This window comes from Ruditapes philippinarum, unplaced genomic scaffold (assembly GCF_026571515.1).
Source record: "Ruditapes philippinarum isolate M1 unplaced genomic scaffold, ASM2657151v2 ctg281_1_1_1_1, whole genome shotgun sequence".
Lineage (NCBI taxonomy): Eukaryota > Metazoa > Mollusca > Bivalvia > Venerida > Veneridae > Ruditapes > Ruditapes philippinarum.
Window position 1 is genome coordinate 146,140 of NW_026851635.1, and position 23,209 is coordinate 169,348.

General features: G+C 32.9%; 2 protein-coding genes across 4 annotated transcripts; one reads left to right on the top strand and one right to left on the bottom strand.

Moving 5' to 3' along the window:
* Positions 1 to 769: 769 nt before the first annotated feature.
* Positions 770 to 6,754, top strand: LOC132725967 (uncharacterized). Its single transcript, XM_060711231.1, has 4 exons — positions 770 to 905; positions 4,965 to 5,115; positions 5,328 to 5,645; positions 6,430 to 6,754. Exons 2-4 carry the CDS (start codon positions 5,106 to 5,108, stop codon positions 6,495 to 6,497), a joined length of 396 nt encoding a protein of 131 aa, XP_060567214.1. The 5' UTR covers positions 770 to 905; positions 4,965 to 5,105; the 3' UTR covers positions 6,498 to 6,754.
* Positions 6,755 to 10,999: 4,245 nt separating this feature from the next.
* Positions 11,000 to 22,558, bottom strand: LOC132725756 (zinc finger protein 83-like). Of its 3 annotated transcripts, none has more exons than XM_060710976.1 (6): positions 22,503 to 22,558; positions 19,710 to 20,996; positions 18,756 to 18,947; positions 17,849 to 18,027; positions 15,523 to 15,690; positions 11,000 to 13,445 (listed from the first exon to the last, which is right to left on the bottom strand). In XM_060710976.1, the coding sequence occupies exons 2-6, from the start codon at positions 20,963 to 20,965 to the stop codon at positions 12,967 to 12,969; spliced, it is 2,274 nt and encodes a 757-aa protein (XP_060566959.1). In that variant the 5' UTR covers positions 20,966 to 20,996; positions 22,503 to 22,558; the 3' UTR covers positions 11,000 to 12,966. The 3 variants fall into 3 exon arrangements, with proteins under 3 accessions (XP_060566959.1, XP_060567025.1, XP_060567100.1); XM_060711042.1 differs by having other exon boundaries at positions 22,447 to 22,531; XM_060711117.1 differs by lacking the exon at positions 22,503 to 22,558 and adding an exon at positions 21,702 to 21,842.
* Between the last annotated feature and the right edge of the window lie 651 nt (positions 22,559 to 23,209).

Here is a 23,209-nt window from a genome sequence, read left to right on the forward strand (position 1 = left end):
TCTTTATAGAAAGGACATCAATGCTTATATTTTATTATAAGCTACTTCATGTTGTTTTGATAACAGATAGAAATCCCGTATGAGTGCAATTTCTAAATGATAACCAAACTCTTGCTCTTATCTTTATAATTTGATTTTAAAGATTCCAATTTTCATAAGTCGTATCATATTTCTCGTAGGAAAGAAATTATTACATTTCGAACTTTTACTCTTTTCACAGATTTTTTACCCATGGCGAATTTATCTGCAGCTTCAACAGATAATACAACAGCGATGTTTACCTGTCGTTGCCATAGTAACCCACCTTGTCAAATATTTTTTGTTATTTATTCCTATCACAGACCTGATATTGTTTTCAATAAGAAATATCCATGTGAACCAGTAAGTTCCGTTCCTTTGGCATAACTCCAAAATGTAAGATATGATTTGCATTAAATTACAGTGACAATTATATCCATTGAACTTTGGTCTGTTTGTCAGAGTCTTATTTTCATAAAATTTGTGTCCCAACTTTCATATCCTTAACAGTTATATTCTAGCATCGAGTAATTGATATAAATTCATATGCAATAATGACAATCGGAACAACTCGACTATTATTCATAATACTCCCGTAGTTAATACAGTTTGATTGTGAATTGTTCATATCAAAATATTTTATTTTAATCGTATGCATATAAAAGGGACTTGTACCCGATATCATGCATATAATATGGCTTAATAATCCTAGAATTAAATACATTTTTGTCTACATGATTAGTTTCTTGAGCTAAGGTTAAGCTTTTCTTTTTATGCCCCCGCCATATAATGGCTGGGGCATATACACTGTCGGGTACGTGAAACGGTGCAGATTTTCCGTGATACGGTGCTTCCATCCAATATGGAGGAAGGTAAACAACTAAAAGGTACGTGTCATTTTATTTTCTATGTATTTAGACAAATCCGTTTTATATTGTAAAAGAAGAATATTTGCATGTAACGTAAAAATAAATTCACTATAAGATCAATAAGTTCACAATGTATGTAACATATGATATATATTTTTTTACAAAAAAACTTTTGTAAATAAATGTACATGAAATTTGAACCGAGAGAAGTGGTAAATTTTTGAGTCAATCTCCGTACAAGAGACACTTATATTGAAGTGAATACTCTTGTTTATTACAGTAAATGTATAAAATCATCTGTGCAATTTAAACATTTATTCTGTCAATTTGTTTTGTCGAAATTTGTCTACTTTCTGTTTCGTCTCGACAACGGTGCAGACACTAAGCACGGTTACGGAAAGTCCGCGCCGTTGCTTAGTGTCTGCACCGTTGTCGAGACGAAACAGAAAGTAGACAAATTTCGACAAAACAAATTGACAGAATAAATGTTTAAATTGCACAGATGATTTTATACATTTACTGTAATAAACAAGAAAAACCGGAAAAATCCATTGGATGGAAGCACCGTATCACGGAAAATCTGCACCGTTTCACGTACCCGACAGTGATATAGTGAAACCCTGTCCTTCCGTCATTCGTCATTCTGTCATCATCAGTTTCCGTTCATTATCTTAGTAACGGTTGCACATATTTAACTCAAATTTGGCATATGGATATGTCATGAGAAAATACACGTCCAGTTCGAATTTGGTCATGGTTCAATGATTTTTGCAGAGTTATGCCCCTTTTACTTTGAAAGTAATATGAAATTTTCAGTTTCCGTTCATTATCTCCCAAACGGTATTACACATTCAACTCAAACTTGACAAATGGATATGTCATGAGAAAATACAGGTCAAATTTAAATTTGGTCATGGTTCAATGATTTTTGGCAGAGTTATGCCCCTTTACTTTGAAAATAATATGAAATTTTCAGTTTCCGTTCATTATCTCTCCAACGGTATTACACATTCAACTCAAACTTGACAAATGGATATGTCATGAGAAAATACAGGTCAAGTTCAAATTTGGTCATGGTTCGATAATTTTTGGCAGAGTTATGCCCCTTTAACTTTGAAAACAATATGAAGTTTTCAGTTTCCGTTCATTATCTCTCCAACGGTATAACACATTCAACTCAAACTTGACAAATGGATATGTCATGAGAAAATACAGCTCAAGTTCGAATTTGGTCATGGTTCGATAATTTTTGGCAGAGTTATGCCCCTTTTATTTTGAAAATGAAATTTTCAGTTTCCGTTCATTATCTCCCCAACGGTATTACACATTCAACTCAAACTATTCAAATAGATGTCATGAGAAAATACAGGTCAAGATTGAATTTGGTCATGGTTCTATGATTTTTGGCAGAGTAATGCCCCTTTTACTTTGAAAATAATATGAAATTTTCAGTTTCCGTTCATTATCTCCCCAACAGTATTACAGATTCAACTCAAACTTGACATATGGATATGTCAAAAGAATGCGCAGGTTAAGTTTGAATTTGGTCATGGTTCGATGATTTTGGGCAGAGTTATGCCCCTTTCCCTTTGAAAACAGTATGAAATTTTCAGTTTCCGTTCATAGGCACTTGGTTTCTGGATAAAAAGCCTTTTGAAGGGTTTGTATAACTTAAATTTGATTGAATGTAACGATTTTTTAACGTAGATGTCTCGATTCTAAATTCGACATTTTTCCGATATTACTAAAAAAACAATATCGGAAAAATGTCGAATTTAGAATCGAGACATCTACGTTAAAAAATCGTTACATTCAATCAAATTTAAGTTATACAAACCCTTCAAAAGGCTTTTTATCCCGAAACCAAGTGCCTATGTTTCCGTTCATTATCTCACCAACGGTATTACACATTCAGCTCAAACTTGACATATGGATATGTCAAAGGAATTTGCAGGTCATGTTCGAATTTGGTCATGGTTCCATGATTTTTGGCAGAGTTATGCCCCTTTCACTTTGAAAACAATATGAAATTTTCAGTTTCTGTTCATTATCTCCCAACAGTATTACACATTCAACTCAAATTTTACATATGGATATGTTAAAAGAATGTGCACGCCAAGTTTGAATTGGGTACATGGTTTAATGATCTTTGGCAGAGTAATGCCCCTTTCATTTTTAAAATAATATGAAATTTTCAGTTTCTGTTCATTATCTCCCCAACAGTGTTACATATTCAACTCAAATTTTACATATGTATATGTCCAAAGGAATGCACAGGTCAAGTTCGAATTTGGTCATGGATCGATGATTTTTGGCAAGGTTATGCCCCTTTAACTTTGAAAAAAAGGAAATTTTCAGTTCACATTCATCATCTCACCAACAGTTGTACATATTCAACAACAAATTAAAGATGTGGATATGTTATAAGAATGCATTGGTCAAGTTCGAATTTGGTCATGGTTTGATGATAGCTGACAGAGTTATCCCTCTTGAACTTTGAAAAAAAAATCAGAAATTTTAAGTTTCCATTCATAATCTCCCCAATGAGTGTACACATTCAACACAAATTTGACATATAGATACATTTTAGGAATAAGCAGTTCAAGTTTGAATTTGGTCGTGGTTCAATGATTTTGGACAAAGTTGTCTTTCTTGAATGTTGGAAAAAATTTGAATTTTCAGTTTCAGCACTCATACTTTTGTGGAAATGTATGTACCCATTATTTTGGCTACAAATATGCATCATATGCAAATTACAAAAGGTTAACACTGAATAGTTTCAGTGCCTTGAACTTTGTATAAAAATGGTTTGTGTTAACATTGAATAGTTTTGAGGGCTTTTAACTTAAAATGAAAAAAATAATTTGTGAAAACAAATTTGGAACTAAATATTATTATTTGAAATTTTGGTTGCATGCGGGGGCATCCGTGGCATGATGACACATTTCTAGTTATTTGAATGTCGTTATCTGCAGTTAAACGCAGAGGACCTAGAAGATGCGATTGACAACAATAAATGGCTTTTGCACAGAACGTAAACCTATTTTAAAATTATTGTTCCTATGTTTTAATTGAACTGACATAATTATGGACTTATTCAAAACGGGGTCTAAATTATCTTTAAAAAAAAGTCACATCTCATATTAGATTAACTGACTGTATTAATACCACGGAAGAATATTGCAGTTCTTAAAGCTGCCATGAAATTAACTACTTTAAGTTAAAAGAAAGAACATCGAAACACGAAGCTGTCTGATTTGGACGGGGGTTTGTATCCTCCGAATATTTATCAGATTGCCGGGTGTTTTGAATATTTGAATATAATTTTTCTATCGCTTTCCCTTTCTCTGCCGTCAAAATAAGTAAACCACAGCAAAAATGAGCCAATCAATGGGCAACAGAAAGGTCCTCAAACTATGATACAACAACCCATTTGTATCATAGTCTGGGAACCTTTCTGTTGAAAATGTGTCAGAGTTAAATCGTATACATATACATGCACAGTGCGTTAACTTGAGTGCATGTATTAGTTACCCGCACTTCAAAACATGCCTATTGATTGGCTCATTGTCTTGGGGTTTACTTATTGTAACGACAGAGAAAGGAATAGTGACAGAAATATCATATCCAAATGCTTGTTCTTTGGCTACTTTTTACTTTTTTCTGGGGTTTCATAATGTGACAACAGGGAACTTGTTTTTATTTTTGTCTATGATACAAAAGAGAAAGAACATCAAAACACTCGGCAATCTGATAGCCTCGTACAAATCAGATAGCCTCGTGTTTCGATGCTCTTTCTATTACTTAGACCGTAGTGCAAATATTATTATCTCGAATAGTATTCCATTAAAACTATTGCCCCTGGCATACGTTACCTTTAACCAGTGAGCTCAAAACTAGCTTTAAATATTTTTATGTAACTGAAATCCATGACGCCCCAAATTTTCCTCGAACTTTCAGGCTTTGAAATTTGTAAGCGCTAGCAGGATTTGATATTCATTCATTGATACTGAAAACATTTCGTCTAAGGTTTACAAAGCATTTTGTCATTGGTTACATTTTTATTGCTTTACATAGGATCCAACTCGTGAAAATCGAACATTGTGTGGCGCTGTAACAACAATAGGAATAACAAAAGAAAGTAACGGTCGCGAAGAAAACCAATGCGAATTTCATTACAAAAACCTTGGGAACATCTTAACACTAACTCCAAAAAATATGTTTAACTGTAAGTCAATTGTTGTCAAAACTTAATTTTTTGTGGTTGTGTTTTGTTACTGTTGTTGTTGTTGTTTGCGTTGATTTTAAATGATGTAATTAAAGGTATCTAAATTTTATTATATCAAGCCAAGTTAATATTTAAGCACAACTTAAATAGTAGTAATTATGTGAAATAGATAATGAAATAATATGAAAAGATGTTCCATATTTTACATTCAGTTCCACCAACAAATGTCAACATTACTGCAAATAAAGATGATAAGACCCTAACACTAAACTGCACATCCGATTCGTCGAACCCTGTAGCTTTGTTAACCTGGTATAAGGGAAATGAAGATGTAGCCTCAAATAACTCTATTATCACAAGTAATTATCAGCCAATCATTGCTGACGCTGAGTATAATGGTAAAAGTATATCGCAATCTCTCGACATCAACGTAGACGATGTTAAAGATGGAGAGATGGCTTTCTGTTGTGCAAAGCATTTGAATACCGATCTATGTACATCTATCCAACTTGCACCATTTAGAGAATCATGTGAGTATCATACCCGTACATGGTGTTATATGTTGTTTATAACGTAGCAAATCGTCATTTATAAATCGTGATAATAAGATATAGTGTTTATTCAATAAATAAAAACATTAGTCGTAACAAGGGATCTTTCACATCTTTTTGAATGCTCATAACAAATCCCTTTTCTAAAGATCAAGTGAAGACAGTTTGCTTGAATTAATTAATTCATATCGTTGAGGTCTTGATTGATAATTAATACAATTACACGAATTTATTCACTTTAAATAAAACATCAATTACAATCTATTGTGATAATCAGACTCGATGACAAATTTGAGCATTGTCACGACAAAACCAACATAATGGGTTTGCGACCAGCATGGATCCAGACCAGCCTGCGCATCCGCGCAGTCTGATCAGGATCCATGCTGTTCGCTTACAGATCCTATTACAAGTACAGAAACTGATAGCGAACAGCATGGATCCTGATCAGACTGTGCGGATGCGCAGGCTGGTCTGGATCCATGCTGGTCGCAAACCCATTATGTTGGTTTTGTCGTGACGCGGCTCAAATTTATTTTTTACGAATCGAAACCGTACGTTTACGGAAGTATGAACATTTTCCCTGTTAATGATAAAAATATTGTTAAACTAGGATATTTTCACAATCATTCATTGAGACAAAACATATTTTAATACGGCATAAAACTCACATCTTTTTGACATAAATCGTCTGTATTAAGCTACATATAAAAGAAAGTCGTTTGATACCGTCTTCAAAATATAGATTTGTTTTCTTTTACAGCTGATAGTTCCAGTCTTACAGCCTGGATGACGTTGATTGTTGTTGCGGTTTCCGCCGTCATCATTTAAGTGAACAGTATAACTCTATTTGTTTTGAGTATTTTCTTTAAATTACAGTGTTTCCCCATGAAAATCGATGGTGTGCAATGAGAGTTAATCATACATTTTTGTGTACGATTTCTATCGAGCTAGCGTTTAATACTTCTTCGATAGAAATATATTTTGTACTCAACAATGTATAAAAACTTCATAATATTAGATATCATAAAATTGTTTGGAGAATAATCTATGTTTAACTTTTACGTTAATTTGTACTTTCAATTCAATTTTGTTGTTGTTGTTTTCTGAATGTATTGCAAACATATTGTACACGTTTTGCATGCAGTTCCTCCAATCAAAGTCGACGTTAATGCGAAGAAAGTTGGTCAGGCAGTGACCATAAACTGCACAACCTGTAGCATTGATGAACTGGTGTAAGGGGGATTAAGCAATTATATACATCTATATGTTTCTTTGATTAACACGATCGAAATAAACACGCAGTAATCATATTATTATAATTATCATTTCATCAATATTAAATCATTCATATGGCAAAATACATTATCTAAAATGATATAAAGGTAGGGCATACACCATTCATATGTATGTTTTATTAAGCAATATAATTATAAAAACAGTTACTTGCATATAATTGTATATTTTCGTTTATTTCTACAGCTTGAAGTTACAATCGAATTTCTTTGGTGACTTTGATCATTATAGGTGTTGCCGTCGTCATCCTTTAAGAAAACACCATTACATCTACTTACATCAATATATCATATATGGCATGAACATTAATCACGTGTTAGATAACGTTTATCAGAGAAAAATTATGTATTCAATGTGTTGAAAGCGTGACACACATTCATTCAAGATCATGCACCTTTTCAAAAGTAAAAAACTAGTATACATCGTGCATTATTTAATACTCCAATATCGCTTGTCATATTTAAATGAATGTATAATGGCTATAGGTATGCTCATGTTATTTTATTATTAAAGCTACATTAAATGAATTTCTTAAAAACAGAAATAGCGACATTTCATTAGTAAATTTGGTTTCATATCGACTCCAGATCAAGGCAACCAAAATGAGTTTTATAAGCATAAACATCTGCGACCTCATTGTGGCGAAATCGGAATTTGCATGAGAAACTCCGCCTTCGGGTCATCCGTACCAACAAACATGGTTATAAGTAGCAGTCCTAATATAACGGTATATTTACGCTTTGTTTTTATACAAATTTAATATTTTTACGAGATGATTATCTTTTTCTGAACGTTATGCCAAGTGCACCGTGAAGCTAAAACGGTTAAAGTGTGTATGCACATGAAAATCTCGTATTTGCTGTGTTCTGTATAGCAACTATAACACTGTGACGTAGCACATACATGAACTGATTATAGTCTTCATTTGCATGTTAAAATTCGTATACGAACTTTAGTGTTACCGTGGGGTTTTCCGTTTAAAATCTTTAATTTATGAACAATATTTGATGAGATTTACAACAATACTGTTAATAAGGTTAATAAAACAGTAGAATGCTTGGTTATTAGGCCGACGGCAAAATATTTTTACATATTTATTTAATGTAACTTTAAGATTAAGTTATGTTGCTTGAGATTAATTTTATCCTTTTTTTATTTTTCCATCTCGAGGTGTACTGCTTTATAATTATCATACTTTTACCAACGGCACAATATTTCCCATAATCTCTTTCATTTCCTTAAAGCAGTGCAGATTGTATTTAAAACTGAATCTGGAAAAGGGGTGATCCCTCGGAAGCGATTAAACAACACTTATCACATTAAAATTGCAAGAGTCGGTTTGACTGAGTCTGTTCACGAATATCCATAACAATCAGACTGCTAGTTTACTGACAGACACACTAACATAACATAATGTGGTGATAGCAGATAAAATATGATAAACAAGATCAACAAGGAACGCAATCCCCACACGATCTAGCAACAAAAACCAGTAGCACGGAGTCCAGGAGGACCTCAAACAAAAACAGGACAGGACACAAAACAGAGCATGGGCAGGCTACTAACTAAAATGATACAGAAGAAGAAAAAATTAGTAACCAATAAGGAATTAAACAAGAGGGCCATGATGGCCCTGAGGTCGCTCACCTGTATATAGCCCCCCCCCCCATAAGAAGATGTGTCATGCTAAACATCTAAGCTCTAGCTCATTGGGCTTTTTAAAAGAAGATTTTTTTAAGTTTTTACTATACACATATAGTTAAAAACAATGACACCCCTGGGGGGCAGTTTTGACCCCAGGGCTTTTATTTGAACAAACTTTGTAGACACTTACTAGAAGATGTTTCATGCTTAATATCTAAACTCTAGCTATTTGGGTTTTTTCAAAGAAGATTTTAAGTTTTTGCTATACACATATAAGGAAAATCAATGACCCCCGGGGCGGGGCCAATTTTGACCCCAGGTCTTTTATTTGAACAAACTTTGTAGACACTCACTAGAAGATGTTTCATGCTTTATATCTAAACTCTAGCTATTTGGGTTTTTTCAAAGAAGATTTCTTTAAGTTTTTGCTTATAATACACATAAAAGTAAAATCAATGACCCCCGGGGCGGGGCCAATTTTAACCCCAGGGCTTTTATTTGAACAAACTTGGTAGACACCTATTAGAACATGTTTGATGCTAAATATCTTAGCTCTACCTCTTTGAGTTCTTTAAAAGAAGATTTTTTAAGTTTTTACTATATGCATATAGGGAAAATCAATGACCCCCTGGGGCGGGGCCAATTTTGACCCTTGGGCTTTTATTTGAACAAACTTAGTAGACACCCATGAGAAAATGTTTCATGCTAAACATCTAAGCTCTAGCTCATTGGGCTTTTTAAAAGAAGATTTTTTTAAGTTTTTACTATACACATATAGTTAAAAACAATGACACCCCTGGGGCGGGCAAGTTTTGACCCCAGGGCTTTTATTTGAACAAACTTTGTAGACACTTACTAGAAGATGTTTCATGCTTAATATCTAAACTCTAGCTATTTGGGTTTTTTCAAAGAAGATTTTAAGTTTTTGCTATACACATATAAGGAAAATCAATGACCCCAGGGGTGGGGCCAATTTTGACCCCAGGTCTTTTATTTGAACAAACTTTGTAGACACTCACTAGAAGATGTTTCATGCTTAATATCTAAACTCTAGCTATTTGGGTTTTTCCAAAGAAGATTTCTTTAAGTTTTTGCTATACACATATAAGGAAAAGCAATGTCCCCCGGGGCGGGGCCAATTTTGACCCCAGGGCTTTTATTTGAACAAACTTGGTAGACACCTATTAAAACATGTTTGATGCTAAATATCTTAGCTCTAGCTCTTTGGGATCTATAAAAGAAGATTTTTTAAGTTTTTACTATAATATTATGCATATAGGGAAAATCAATGACCCCCTGGGGCGGGGCCAATTTTGACCCCAGGGCTTTTATTTGAACAAACTTGGTAGACACTCAATAGAACATGTTTCATGCTAAATATCTTAGCTCTAGCTCTTTGGGATCTTTAAAAGAAGATTTTTTAAGTTTTTACTATATGCATATAGGGAAAATCAATGACCCCCCGGGGCGGGGCCAATTTTGACCCCAGGGCTTTTATTTGAACAAACTTGGTAGACACTCATTAAAAGATGTTTCATGCCAAATATCTAAGCTCTAGCTCTTAGGGTTTTTTAAAAGAAGATATTTAAAGTTTTTTCTTTCGGTTGCCATGGCAACCAGAGTTCTGCATGGAATTAAATTCTTTGAACAATTTTTAAAGGTGACCACTAAAGGAACATTCCTGTGAAGTTTGGATGAAATTGGCCTTGTGGTTAATGAGGAGATGTCATTTAAAGTAAAAGTTAACGGACGACGGACGGACGGACGCCGGACGAAAAGCGATCACAAAAGCTCACCCTGTCACTTTGTGACAGGTGAGCTAACAAATGATAGTATAAAAGCCCACACAGTCAAAGGGCACAGGGAAATGGGACAGGTGACCCGGGGAAGGGCGGGAGTAAATTAAAGAAATAAAACTAGGGGCAAATGGGAAGATGTCAGCCCATCTGTAGTTCTGAACCTTGATTATGATTCAGATTGAGGTCTTCTGTACTCCATTTTCGTCATGTGGTGTTTAATTTCTCAATCCATTCGTCCATTCGTTGAACCAACATAAAATCCGGCAAAAACATGTGGTTTCCATCTAGTGGGGAAATGTCTTGCATTGGACAAAACGCTGTTGAATTGCATATTTCAATCTATCTATTACTATTTTCTATTACTAATCTATTACTGATAAAAAAATAATTCCAATGATGTTTATTTTAGTGGAACTTTTCACAAAGAACTATAAATATACGTTACTCACCCTGTCACATTAGATGCCAGGGATCATTTTCCTGTCATTTGGGCTAAACAGAAGCCCATCGCCCTGAAGTGGCCACGCTGGACTTTTTCTAATTTCTTATACATTGGAGAAAAAATATTAAAGTAAAGAATACTCATAGAAAACACAATTTTCATAAACTTTACTTCTCAACTTTTCAAAATATCACAATCCGTTTAGTAATAACCAGTTGATAAAAGCACAAAACAAGTTCTTCTAAGATGATTAGATTGTTATTAAAAGTTTTATTTTTTTGCTAGTTTTTCTACAAGTTAATTATAAACTTTAATTATTACTCTGGTAATTTTACTTACATAAATTCAGATAATATTTGGGCCGTTGAGTATATAACCTACAACTTCATTACATTTTTAGCATTTAAGAACCACCATGACAGAAAGTCTATGTCACATGTTGTTTCTTATGATATGTATGGTAGAAATAGTGAAATAGAATAAGTCATTTGTTCTATTATAAATTATGTTGCCTAGCATTCTTAAAGATACAATATACTAATTTGACTACAGGTGTGCTCTGACTATAGATTGTATATATAAATATGCATTAAAATATTACAAGCATGTTAAATATTAAAGAATGCATTTGTTATCTACAGAATTTACCAATTATAAAACATATCAGAAATACAGCCCATCCCAATGAAAAAGTAAAATGAGCCACGTCACGACAAAACCAACGTAATGCATTTGCGACCAGCATGCATCCAGACCAGCCTGCGCATCCATGCAGTCTGATCAGGATCCATGCTGTTCGCTATCAGTTTCTCTACTTTTTATAGGATTTGTAAGCAAACAGCATGGATCCTGATCAGACTGCGCGGATGCGCAGGCTGGTCTGGATCCATGCTGGTCGCAAACCCATTATGTTGGTTTTGTCTTGACACGGCTCAAATATTCAGATGAACAGATTTCAATGTCATTAACTTGAATACATAACAAAAATAGTTGATTTTAAAATACAGACAGGACTAGTTTTAAGCAAAGCCATGTCTAAGCAAGCCATGTCTAAACTTTACGTTTACTCTGATTACAAATTGTGTTAATATAAATAGTATATTGGTACAGGAATGTTTATGATACAATGAAAAAAAAATCATAACAAGGGTAAAGCATTACATTCATCGCTTTGATGGGTGTTTATATGTTTGAAAAAACGTTTTGGTAAGAAAATGCAGAGAAAGTTATATATAATGGTTGGGGACCATCAAACCCGGATGAGATTTTCTTTGTTCAGTGGTTATCAATCTATCAGGCACTTTTTAATCAACAATAAATGCATATTTCTTCTATAATTAAGTAATTATATTTATATCAACTTATGTATACAGTAATAGTTTAATGTATTTTTCAAGAATGTTGACAATGGACATCAGAATGCTATACCCTACCTGTTGTACTAGCTATGATCATTTGCAGAGTAAACAATAGAATATCCTAAATGCTGTTGAAATATTGTATATCATGTTGAAAACAAAAAATTATAAAACACCCAAGATTTTATCTGAATTAAATCAGTCATTACATATCTGTCACAGGACACATGGTACTGTAGTGTAGACAATTTAGGTAATTCTGATATTTCCCTTGACGGGCCTCAGATATAAGTGTCAACATAATCAGCACTTAAGAACTTAGATGTACTATGTCAAATTTTTAGATCTTATGAACTCTGTATAGAAATATCTTCAAAAGTATCCAGTTGATGGTCCCCGACCAGTACCCTCATGCATTTATATGTTAGTACATTTATCCAGAATTTTATTTCTCAAGCAACATTTCAGTTTATAAGAAATAAAATCGAAGTTCAATGCTGATAAAAAAAACCCCAAGATATATGCACCTTAAATTTTGGATTCTTATTAAACAAAATTTAATTGCTTTAATTAAAAAAATTCAAAAAGTACAAGATTAAACATGCATTAAACTTCAGCATATTATTAATTTAGGTTGAAGTGGTTTCGCTTCTACTTTCTAGCAATGTCTACTTTATCAATTTGATGACAAATATATTCAACTTAATATCGGACAGATAAATAAATAAATAAATATATATATATATATGTTTTATCATTCATCACACATGTTTAATATCCTGATAATTGATCATATCAAATGATGTGGATTGTAACTGGTGGGAGTTTATCACAGAGGTATTATACATAGTCTTCAAATCAGCCCCACTTGAAAAGTGCAACTTTAGGTCTAAGGGATGCAAGTTCTCACTTGGTACACCTTGGTTCAACATATCCCCATCTATATTTCTATCGTAAACAAAACTTTCCATGTGAATTTTGTCCGGTTCCAAGCTTCTGTCACTACCTATGATACTGACTGGTTCCCTCGTGTCAAGTGTATCCATATGATTCTGGAGGTTATGTTCTTTGTTGTCCGGCTCCATGGTGGTAAGGAGTTCTGTAGAAAGATCTTTAATGGTTAATGCATCTGTATTTGGTTCAATCGAGGTACATTCAAGATGACTTCGCATGTGGGCTTTTCGTAATACATTCTGCTTGAAACCCTGACCACATATTTCACATTTGTATGGTTTTTCCCCTAAAAAATAAAACAAAAGATAATAAAATAATTATTCAACAAGTCTTAGACCAAAAACCTGAATTGAATGGTCATTTTGCTATCATGTCGTTTTTAGTCACAGACACTGATAAAGACATATTGTAATGTGGCTATTTTTACTGGTGAATGGGGGAAATCTATGTGATCATTAATGTACTGCTTATGGTAAAGCAGGTGTCTGATCAAAACTACAAACGACAGGAGCCTGATTAAAACCACAAGCATTTGAGTAAAAAAGAAACTGCAAGCATGTTGGTAATACCATAAACTGAAGCCAACTGAGAGAATCACAAATGAAAGGAGTCCAGCTAACCCTAAACTGCAGACGCCTGAATAAAACTACAAACAACAGGTACTTAAACAAGAGCTGTCGGTAGGACAGCATGCTCGACTATTCTAAGCGCTTGATAGTATGACCCTCCAATTATGACCCTTAGTGCATGTGTAAAGTTTCAAGTAAATATCTTTGAAGACCTTTAACCTTTAACCAAAATTTCTAAGTTTCAAAGGGGCAAATAATTTTGCAAATATTGCAGGCAGAGTTATGCAATTTTGCAAACTGATGTACATTGTTACTATAAAAAAGTATTTTAAATTTCAATTGAATATCTCAAGCAATTATTGAAATATTTGACTTTACTAAAAAACTTTAACCGAAATTTCTAAGTTCCAAAGAGTCATAATTCTGTCAATATTGTAGGCATAGTTATCCAACTTGTCAATCTGATGTACCTTGTTACTATAAATAAGTATTGTAAGTTTCAATTGAATATCTCAAGCAATAATTGACATATTTGACTTTACAAAAAACTTTACCCAAAAGTTATAAGTTAAAAAGGGGCATAATTCTGTCAATATTGTAGGCAGAGTTATCCAACTTGTCAATCTGATGTACCTTGTTACTATAAATAAGTATTGTAAGTTTCAATTGAATATCTCAAGCAATAATTGACATATTTGACTTTACAAAAAACTTTACCCAAAAGTTATAAGTTAAAAAGGGGCATAATTCTGTCAATATTGTAGGCAGAGTTATCCAACTTGTCAATCTGATGTACCTTGTTACTATAAATAAGTATTGTAAGTTTCAATTGAATATCTCAAGCAATAATTGAGATATTTGACTTTACAAAAAACTTTAACCAAAATTTCTAAGTTAAAAAGGGGCATAATTCTGTCAATATTGTAGGCAGAGTTATCCAACTTGTCAATCTGATGTACCTTGTTACTATAAATAAGTATTGTAAGTTTCAATTGAATATCTCAAGTAATAATTGAGATATTTGACTTTACAAAAAACTTTAACCAACGCAGACGCCGACGCGGACGCTGACGCCGACGCCGGGGCGACTACAATAGCTCTCATATTCTTCGAATAGTCGAGCTAATAAAACCACATACTTCAGGCATCTGAATAAAATCATAAACCCCAGACATCCTAATAAACCCAGGCACCTGATTATAATTATAAACTGCTGGCACTTCAGTAAAACCACAAATTATTTACAAGCTGGTTGAATAGCTTTTTTAACTGCAAGAATATAACTTCTACCATGATAGGTCTATGTTATTTAAAGTAAGTATCCTTAACTCACCCCCAACAATAGAATGTCTTTTATCAGTTGTTTTTTCTTTGCATGTATCTAATTTTAGCTTTATTCCATGCACTGAATATCTCGAAAAAAAGAGTCGCTAAAATTTACTACATTTCAATACAGGAATTTCGTTGTTAATGTGACTTGATTTTAAACTGCGTAATTTGCTGTACGCAAAAATAACCTGATATACGGTATTAAAATAGCTCTAACAACTTGAACACATATAACCAAGCAACCATGCAAGTCATAAGATGTAATCTACATAAACTATATTAGTCAAAGCAAACTTTGAAGTTATGCTAACTATGACACATAATACAGAAGTTACCCTTCTTAAATTCAAATTACACTGTAACTGGTCATTACCACTTACACTATTTCAAATATTATCTCAATAAAAGTTGATAGTAAATCCTAAGCATTTAAGTATGAGCACACATACACATATACAAACAAACCTGTATGTTGTCTAAGATGAGTCTGTAGATTCCATTTTGAAGTAAAGGCCTTGCTACAGTATGAACATACAAATGGTTTCTCGTGAGTGTGTGTTCGTAGATGTAACAACAATGTACCACGTGTAGCCAGCTTCGCACCACATTCCTTACACTTGTGAGGTTTTTCACCTGCAACAGAAAAAAGACTTTCCATAGACTTTTTTTACTCACATCATCATGATTAAAGGCCCATTAAGCTCTGAAAATGAATTATGTTTATCTAGGCCCATTAAGCCCTGAAAATGAATTACGTTTATCTAGGCCCATTAAGCCCTGAAAATGAATTACGTTTATCAAGGATCATTAAACCAAAAAAATGAATTTCTTTTATCTATCAAAAACTGTTGTTGTTGTTTTTTTATTGTCCTGTTACAGTTTCTGAAATGTTACATATTAACCACATAGCTGAACAATTTTTTCCCAATTTGGAATTTAGTACTATTATTATTATTTAGTATTTTGAATGGAAGTTAAACTAAACTTTGTTTACATTCGGCTACTTTTATATTCAGCGCTACTGTCTTCAGGTGATAATAGTGAGACATGTTCTATTATGTAAATCAATTATCAAGGTAGTATAAAACACATGTAGGCCCTTTTAAAAGGCAGACTATGCCTCAGATAAGAGGTTTCTTACCAGAAGAAAATAGCCCTATATTTGTAGAATAATATGTCATAAAAGTAGCAAAATGTAAACAAAGTATTATTTAGACTTCCATACAAAATACTAATCACTAGAAATGTACTACTTGCCAAAATGCAATAGATGAAAAATAAAGTTATAAGCCAATGAGTAACTTGTAGGAAACTTTAAAAGAATACTTATTTCCCAAAATAAAAAGATTTTGATTCATAAAAATGAAAGCATTTCGGGCTGGCGCATAATGGGCCTTTAATGAAGACATTATGTACTTATTCCTTAGAGTTAATGTGCCTTTAATGTTATGGTCAAGAAGAACCAAGAACCAGATAAACCATCTGTGCATTATACATGTATTTGATACAGGAATTTATTACATGCTTTTGGTCGTTTATAGAAATATATCAGTGAAATAAAAAACAGACATTTCACTGTTTAAAACAATGATTGAAATTATCAATTAGATATTTTTCACTGTTTTGAATTTAAGCCCATTACCTTGTATCATTGAATTACCAGCCTGCATGGTACTGGAAAACAACTTACTGACGTGACGTCATAAATGATGTCATGTTGTATTATCATTTGGCTTACTTATCATTTAGTACACGATTAAAATGTCTTTCTAAACATGTCTTTGCATACAGAAAAAGAAAATTTGTTTAATTTAGTGTAAGATCGAAATATAATTCACCTTGTGAACACCAAAAGTTAATATTTCACTTGTGGTTGCCCCACTCGTGAAACATACCTTTTGGTGCTCACTCGGTGAAATATATTCCTATCTTACACTGATCTAAACAAATATCCTCGATATAATTTTCCTTTTATCAGGAAAACTTTCGAAAGCATAATGACAGAGTAAGACTCTAGAGCTTGGCATTACAACTCTTTGTATCCTAGCACTTTCCCATGTCACCAGTATTAGACTTTCACATAATTATAACAAGGCCAGCCTCCACATTTATGCAGTTTGACCATAATTATTGCCACTAAATTTCAGCTTTTTAAAACAATTTAAAAATATATGGAAATAACTGTCATATCCCACTTGAAAGCAGGACAAGCCTTAACACTGCAAATTAAGCATTGTAAGTAACTCTGGACAAGAAAAATTATTTTGTATTAAATTGTCACTCAGTTACACAATTATACTTAATAAATGTATTACTGGTTCTTAATCACAGCCAATAATGTCCTTCAATTCTTTTTATTTATGTCAACATAAGGGTTAACATTAAAATCTTTATACATGTATAAGGTAATTACATTCATCAACTGGTATGAAAATTTATTCACATGAAGATATGAAGATATTTCAAAGATGGTAGTAACTACAAATGAAATATGATAATTTTTATACCACATGATGAAAATGAACCCTGTATTCAAAGGAAAAAAAATTCTGTTTATTATATATTTTTTCTCTATTTTGACCTATGAAAGACTCCCCCTATAATATTGAGTATTGACTGAATCTAGAAGAAAGTAGTCAGGCAGTGAAAATACAAAAAATATACATTATTTCACTCCTTAACACTAACAGTGAAAAATACAGAAAATGAAAATATGCATTTTATTTTATCAATATTTCTCAATATTTCATTTATGAGTTTTTAATAAGAACAATATCAACATGATATCTACCTGTATGGGTCCTCATATGACTGTTAAGTAAAGAAATCCTAAATGTTGCAAATCCACAAACATCACAAACAAATGCTCGTTCACCTGTGTGCATCAGAATATGTTTACGTAGACCTGAGTTAGTTGGAAAACCTTTCTGGCAATGCGGACAGTAATGATTAAACTCTTTACGACAATACCTGAAAACAAAAAATTCATCTAGATTATAACATGGAAATTAAAATAATTGGTATCTCATCTAATCTAATCAGAAATGAGAATTTTGACAGACTCAAATGCATGTATCAAATCAAGTTTCGTAATAACGCATTACATGTAAATTATTCAAATCTATCTATAATTCCTGCATACAAAATGTTTACAATACATCTTTAATTCTTGCATACAAAGTTTACTTGCAAGAACAACTTAAAGAATGTTTTAAGAAATTGTGAAAGTCTAACTTGGAGCATGTTTTAAGATATGGTAAAAATCTTAGTATAATTGCATATATTTTTATGACTGACAGAAACAGTTTTATTTTGAAATCAAGGGATAAAATACTAAGTTGATAAAGCAGAATTAAGATTTGTGTCCATTAATCTCTATATATGTGTATATCTGGTATACATGTATTCCAGTTCAGGAAGTTGCTAAAAAAAAGGCAAGTAAGCACCATGGAACTATGAGAGTAGTGAGTGCGGGAGTACAGGAGGATAAATTTTTTTGTGCAGCATAAAATTAAAAGATTAAACTGACAGTAACTTTACATGTCAGTCTTATATTATTTCTAAATGATTTGTTTACATGACATTCAAACAATTTTTAACAGACCAGATGCAAAGGATTTTGTGTATGTCATTATACATGGTTTGTATTAAACTGGAAAGTAGGAATTAGATTACACTAGTTGTACACAAAAACATACCTTAAATGTTCTTTGAGTTTGCCCTTGGTAAAGAAGGCCTTGCCACAGTGCTCACATTGTTCAGTTTTGGAGTCCATATGTGTGTACATGTGTTGTCTGAGCTGTGTAGATGTACGTCCCCTGTAGTCACACTGGTCACAGCAATATGGTTTCTCCCCTGAGTGTATATATTCATGCAGCTTCAAACCTTCCCTTGAAAAATATACAATCAGATGTATATTTTAATTATAATATATTAATTTTACTTTGGCATTTTTTGTTGTCATAAAGCTTTATATTTTTGACACAAATCATGGTTCAAAGTCACCTTTGCCACTACAGTGATCTCCTCACACAGATTTCTCCCAGGCTATCCTTTTTAGCATATAAACGTACATTTGTATATGTTTACACATCTAAAGTAGCCCTAAATATCAAACTCTTTACTATAGATTATTTCATTGTGTAAAAATCTTATTTTTTAGTTATTAAACTTTCATAAACCTATTCTTCCCAGTACGACAAGATAGTGGTTACTGGTATAGAAAAATAAGCCTTGATTTTTTTTTAACCTTTTATCCCATACAAGGAAGTTTAATATTATAAATATAATTTATGTATATAAATTTTGTAATCTTATTATTTTTGCAATCATAAATCAGAACAGAACATACTGAGCAGGCCCGGCAAAATCTGATTTTGACTTACTTGTCCGTTTTTATGTGAAGCATTTTTAACTTGTCCATATAATATAGTTAATTCTTGAATATTTTCACTTGTCCTTATTACTGGAAATAATTGCATATAACTTATAAAAGTTATGTTATATGAATACTTGACTAAGGCCTGTCCGCATATTATCAAACCAGCTGAGCTATATGATGTTGACAACTAAATTTGAGTATTTACAGTTAAAAAAAAAACTGTTTTGAAAAATAACAACAACAAAACACCAGACATGTCAGCCTCACTCACCTTGATTTAAGTTCTTTACCACACAGTTCACAATTATAAACTTGTTTTGGATGGTGTTCCTTATGTTCATTAAAGTCCTCCTTGTTTGTAAATGGCTTAAAGTTGCATTGTTTACAGGAGAATGGATAAAGAGCCTTATGAACACTGTATAAATGCATATTGTACCGTTTTTCACTATGGAACACAGTATCACAGTGATCACATGTACCGGTAAATTTCTCGGTTTTGTTTCTCGGACGACCTCTCTTTTTAACATCACATTCTTTAAAATCAGAATTGGTCCCGTCATTTGAATTATTATTCAGAAAATTCCTGTCATTTGAATTATTATTTAGAAAATTATCATTTTCAGTGTGATTTAAATGTATATAAACACTTTCTTCGTCTACACCTGTAGTTTCCATTAATGTATGATTTGATTGAATTGACCTTTTTTTAAGTTTGTGCGACTTTTTACTTTTTGCACCTGAGCTTATCTTCATTTTCATTTGTCTCTTTACCTTCTTGATTGATGGTTTTTTCTTTGATTGTCCATTTACCGGGATTTCCAAATCATGTAAGTTGTCAGTGTTTTCATCAGTGGACTCGTCATAGTTATAATCCATTACCTCTTCTTTCACAGCATTCAACTGGTTATCTACTATATCCTGTGACTCAGGAGAATCACCTATTTGCTTGAGATCATCATTTACTTCTTCTACTGAATCTATGACATTTTCAATTTTACAATGATTACTATTTCTGGGTCTTGCTTTCTTTTTCGCTTTTTTCCCACGACCTGTTCCTTTTTTTCTTTTTTCACATTTTCTTTTCCTTTCATTTTTGAATCCATCACTACCATCTTCTTGCCTAAAATTATCTGAAGTGACTTGTGAACCATCCTTCAATATTCCAAAATGATTTTCAATATCACTTACACAAATTAATTTTCTATGATGTTGACAATCTACTGTAACACATTTATCTTCTGTCACATGACATGGGCTCTCTGTTTGAGTCTCTTTTGAAACAGATGCATGTACCGGAAATGCTGTTCTTGTATCGTGATTATACAGGTATGACCCCAATAAAAACTCTGTTAAAAGGTGCTCATGTAACTCACATATTGTCTTAAGTTCTTCTCTGCATCCTCCACATTTAAACATGACTTTATTCAGGTTGTCCAGCTCATCGCTAATTCTTTCTTTGCCTATTTTACAAAAATGACCAAGGCTCTCATTGTTAATCAGTCCACCCTCTACTGTGAGTGTATTCATCTTTAAACTTCATTTAACAAATTATTTCAACCTGAAAAAAAAATACAAATAAACATATTTTATCTAGGACATACATGGTCGAATATGTTTTTTCCATATCAATTTATTGCCACTTTATATTTGCCCAAGAATACCTTAACTCGTATTTCCTAATTATAGAAAATTTACATAAGTCATGTGAGGATATTTGGTTTGATTTAGAGTGTACAGTATTATCAGTTCCAACTGTATCACTATTACTAGAACTTTATAAATATCTTGTGCTAAGCTCACTATTACTGTGAGTTAAGTTATAGACTTGGACATGATGTGCTACTCGGACACATGGGCTCTCTCCCGATTATCACACCATGGCCATCCCCTGTGTTATAGGTTATACACACCACCTGCAGTTGCCCTACTCGCTACCCCAGTCATATAGATATGCTTTATTTACCAAGAGTAGTGGGCATTTCTAAAAATTGACCAGTGACATATGATGACGTCACAGGAACAAGCATGGAAATAACACTAAAATGTACAGCTATTTCAACAATTGTCATATCCTACAATGACCCAAATTTGGCGTTCTCCTAAATTTGGCGATGTTTTGTTAGAGATTTCAGAGGTGAAGGTCAATCATGTTTATGTCCCACGGTCTAGTTTTACGACTCGAGTGATTTTCTCCGCTAAAGATGGAGATACAGCTGGTAAACATTAAAATTGAATATGACTTAGAGAAAATTGTGTGTTTTACCTGAGGCAATTTCAAGTTTATCTATACTTTCCTCTTTTTGATTGATATTGTTGCTTAGAATAATTTGACAGTCGCCATCTGTTATCTTACTATTTTTACTGCCGATCTAGGTCAACATACTACGTCACAATCCTACAAAAATTAAAAATTTACTGCAACCAATCAGAATTGCCGAATGTAGGTGACGTTTTCAGATCGTAGTAAGATTAAACATCAGCCATATTTGTTTATATTTGGCAACCGCTGAACGATTACGTTGTTAGAAATCAACTTAAACAGTTAAAGTAACTTTTAAATAGTTGTAGTAAAATTAAATCAAGTATAATTATAGATTACTATAGTTTATTGAAAATGCCATTGGCATTTGTTCTTATATCGCCGAATTTAGGTTACACCGGGATATATGATCTTTTTATGCATAAACAGTTAAATGAGAAACTTATTGAACAGCTGTTTATGTTATTAGATTAAGAAATAATCAAATGTGTCATTTCATTTTATAAATATATCAGTTACCTACATTAACTTTATTTATTTGTGTTTTTTTTCTTCTTAATCTTAATGATCTTATTGACTTTCATGGGTATCTTTAAATGGAGCGAATCGTCAAAATCCAGGGCGAATCGTTATCAGGGCGAATCGTTATCAATTATCTTAGATTATATACATATTAGCACCCAACACCGACGACTTAGTTTGATACATATAACAGAATTCTAAATCATAATAACAAAATAATTCCTACAGAGAGACGTTTACGGTTTCTTTATTAATTATTTGTGTAGACTACTTTTTCTTTACCTGTGCCGCCATCTTGTTTTCTTGGCAACAGGACACTAATTTTGGTAGGGTACCACTAAAATACGCAATGGAGATTTGTTGGTGCAACGGTCGCAACGGAGGTATTATTTTAGAAAAAACCGACACAGAGCCTCATTTTAAGTCAATAGATAACATTTGAGCATCTAAAATGATTGTTTAACACTACTGTAGTAAGTAAGTTTTTTTAATGTTTCATAAATTGTATATGTTAAAATAGAGAAAATAAGAATCCCTAAAGAAAGCCCAACACGGCAAAATTTATAATGTTGCAGGCTCGGTTTGATTGAGCCTGTTCATGGACGGTACTGCCAAGTGCAAACTTCCGTCCACGCCACCTAGCACCGGCTTAAGCAGAATTCAACATTTAACATGAACTAGCTGGTACAATTTGGAATTTAGAAACATCCGCAGATGTGTTCATATGGAGGTTATCATGGAACCTTCAATGTGACACGTATATAAGTGCCATTCCATGAAAAGCGGCATATGGTCCCCAAGTAAAAAAATGCGTGTGCCCTAAACGAGAAAACAATGGGCGGAACTAAATAAAATGGAATTTCGAAAGGGGATCAGATTTATGAAGCCTGCATATCACAGATAAGACGTCAAAAGACATTTAAAAAGCAGGCCACATATCCTACCAGTATATTATGATATCTAAAAAACTCAAACTTATTCTGATCGAA

What these genes read in the sequence shown, in the direction of transcription:
- LOC132725756 (XM_060710976.1), bottom strand. Translation starts at nt 20,965, where the DNA reads ATGAATACACTCACAGTAGAGGGTGGACTGATTAACAATGAGAGCCTT. An exon ending in AAACTCAAAGAACATTTAAG is followed by an intron (nt 18,028 to 18,755) that starts GTATGTTTTTGT and finishes TTTTGTTTTCAG; the next exon opens with GTATTGTCGTAAAGAGTTTA. An exon ending in TCATCTTAGACAACATACAG is followed by an intron (nt 13,446 to 15,522) that starts GTTTGTTTGTAT and finishes TTTATTTTTTAG; the next exon opens with GGGAAAAACCATACAAATGT.
- LOC132725967 (XM_060711231.1), top strand. An exon ending in TGCACCATTTAGAGAATCAT is followed by an intron (nt 5,646 to 6,429) that starts GTGAGTATCATA and finishes TTTCTTTTACAG; the next exon opens with CTGATAGTTCCAGTCTTACA.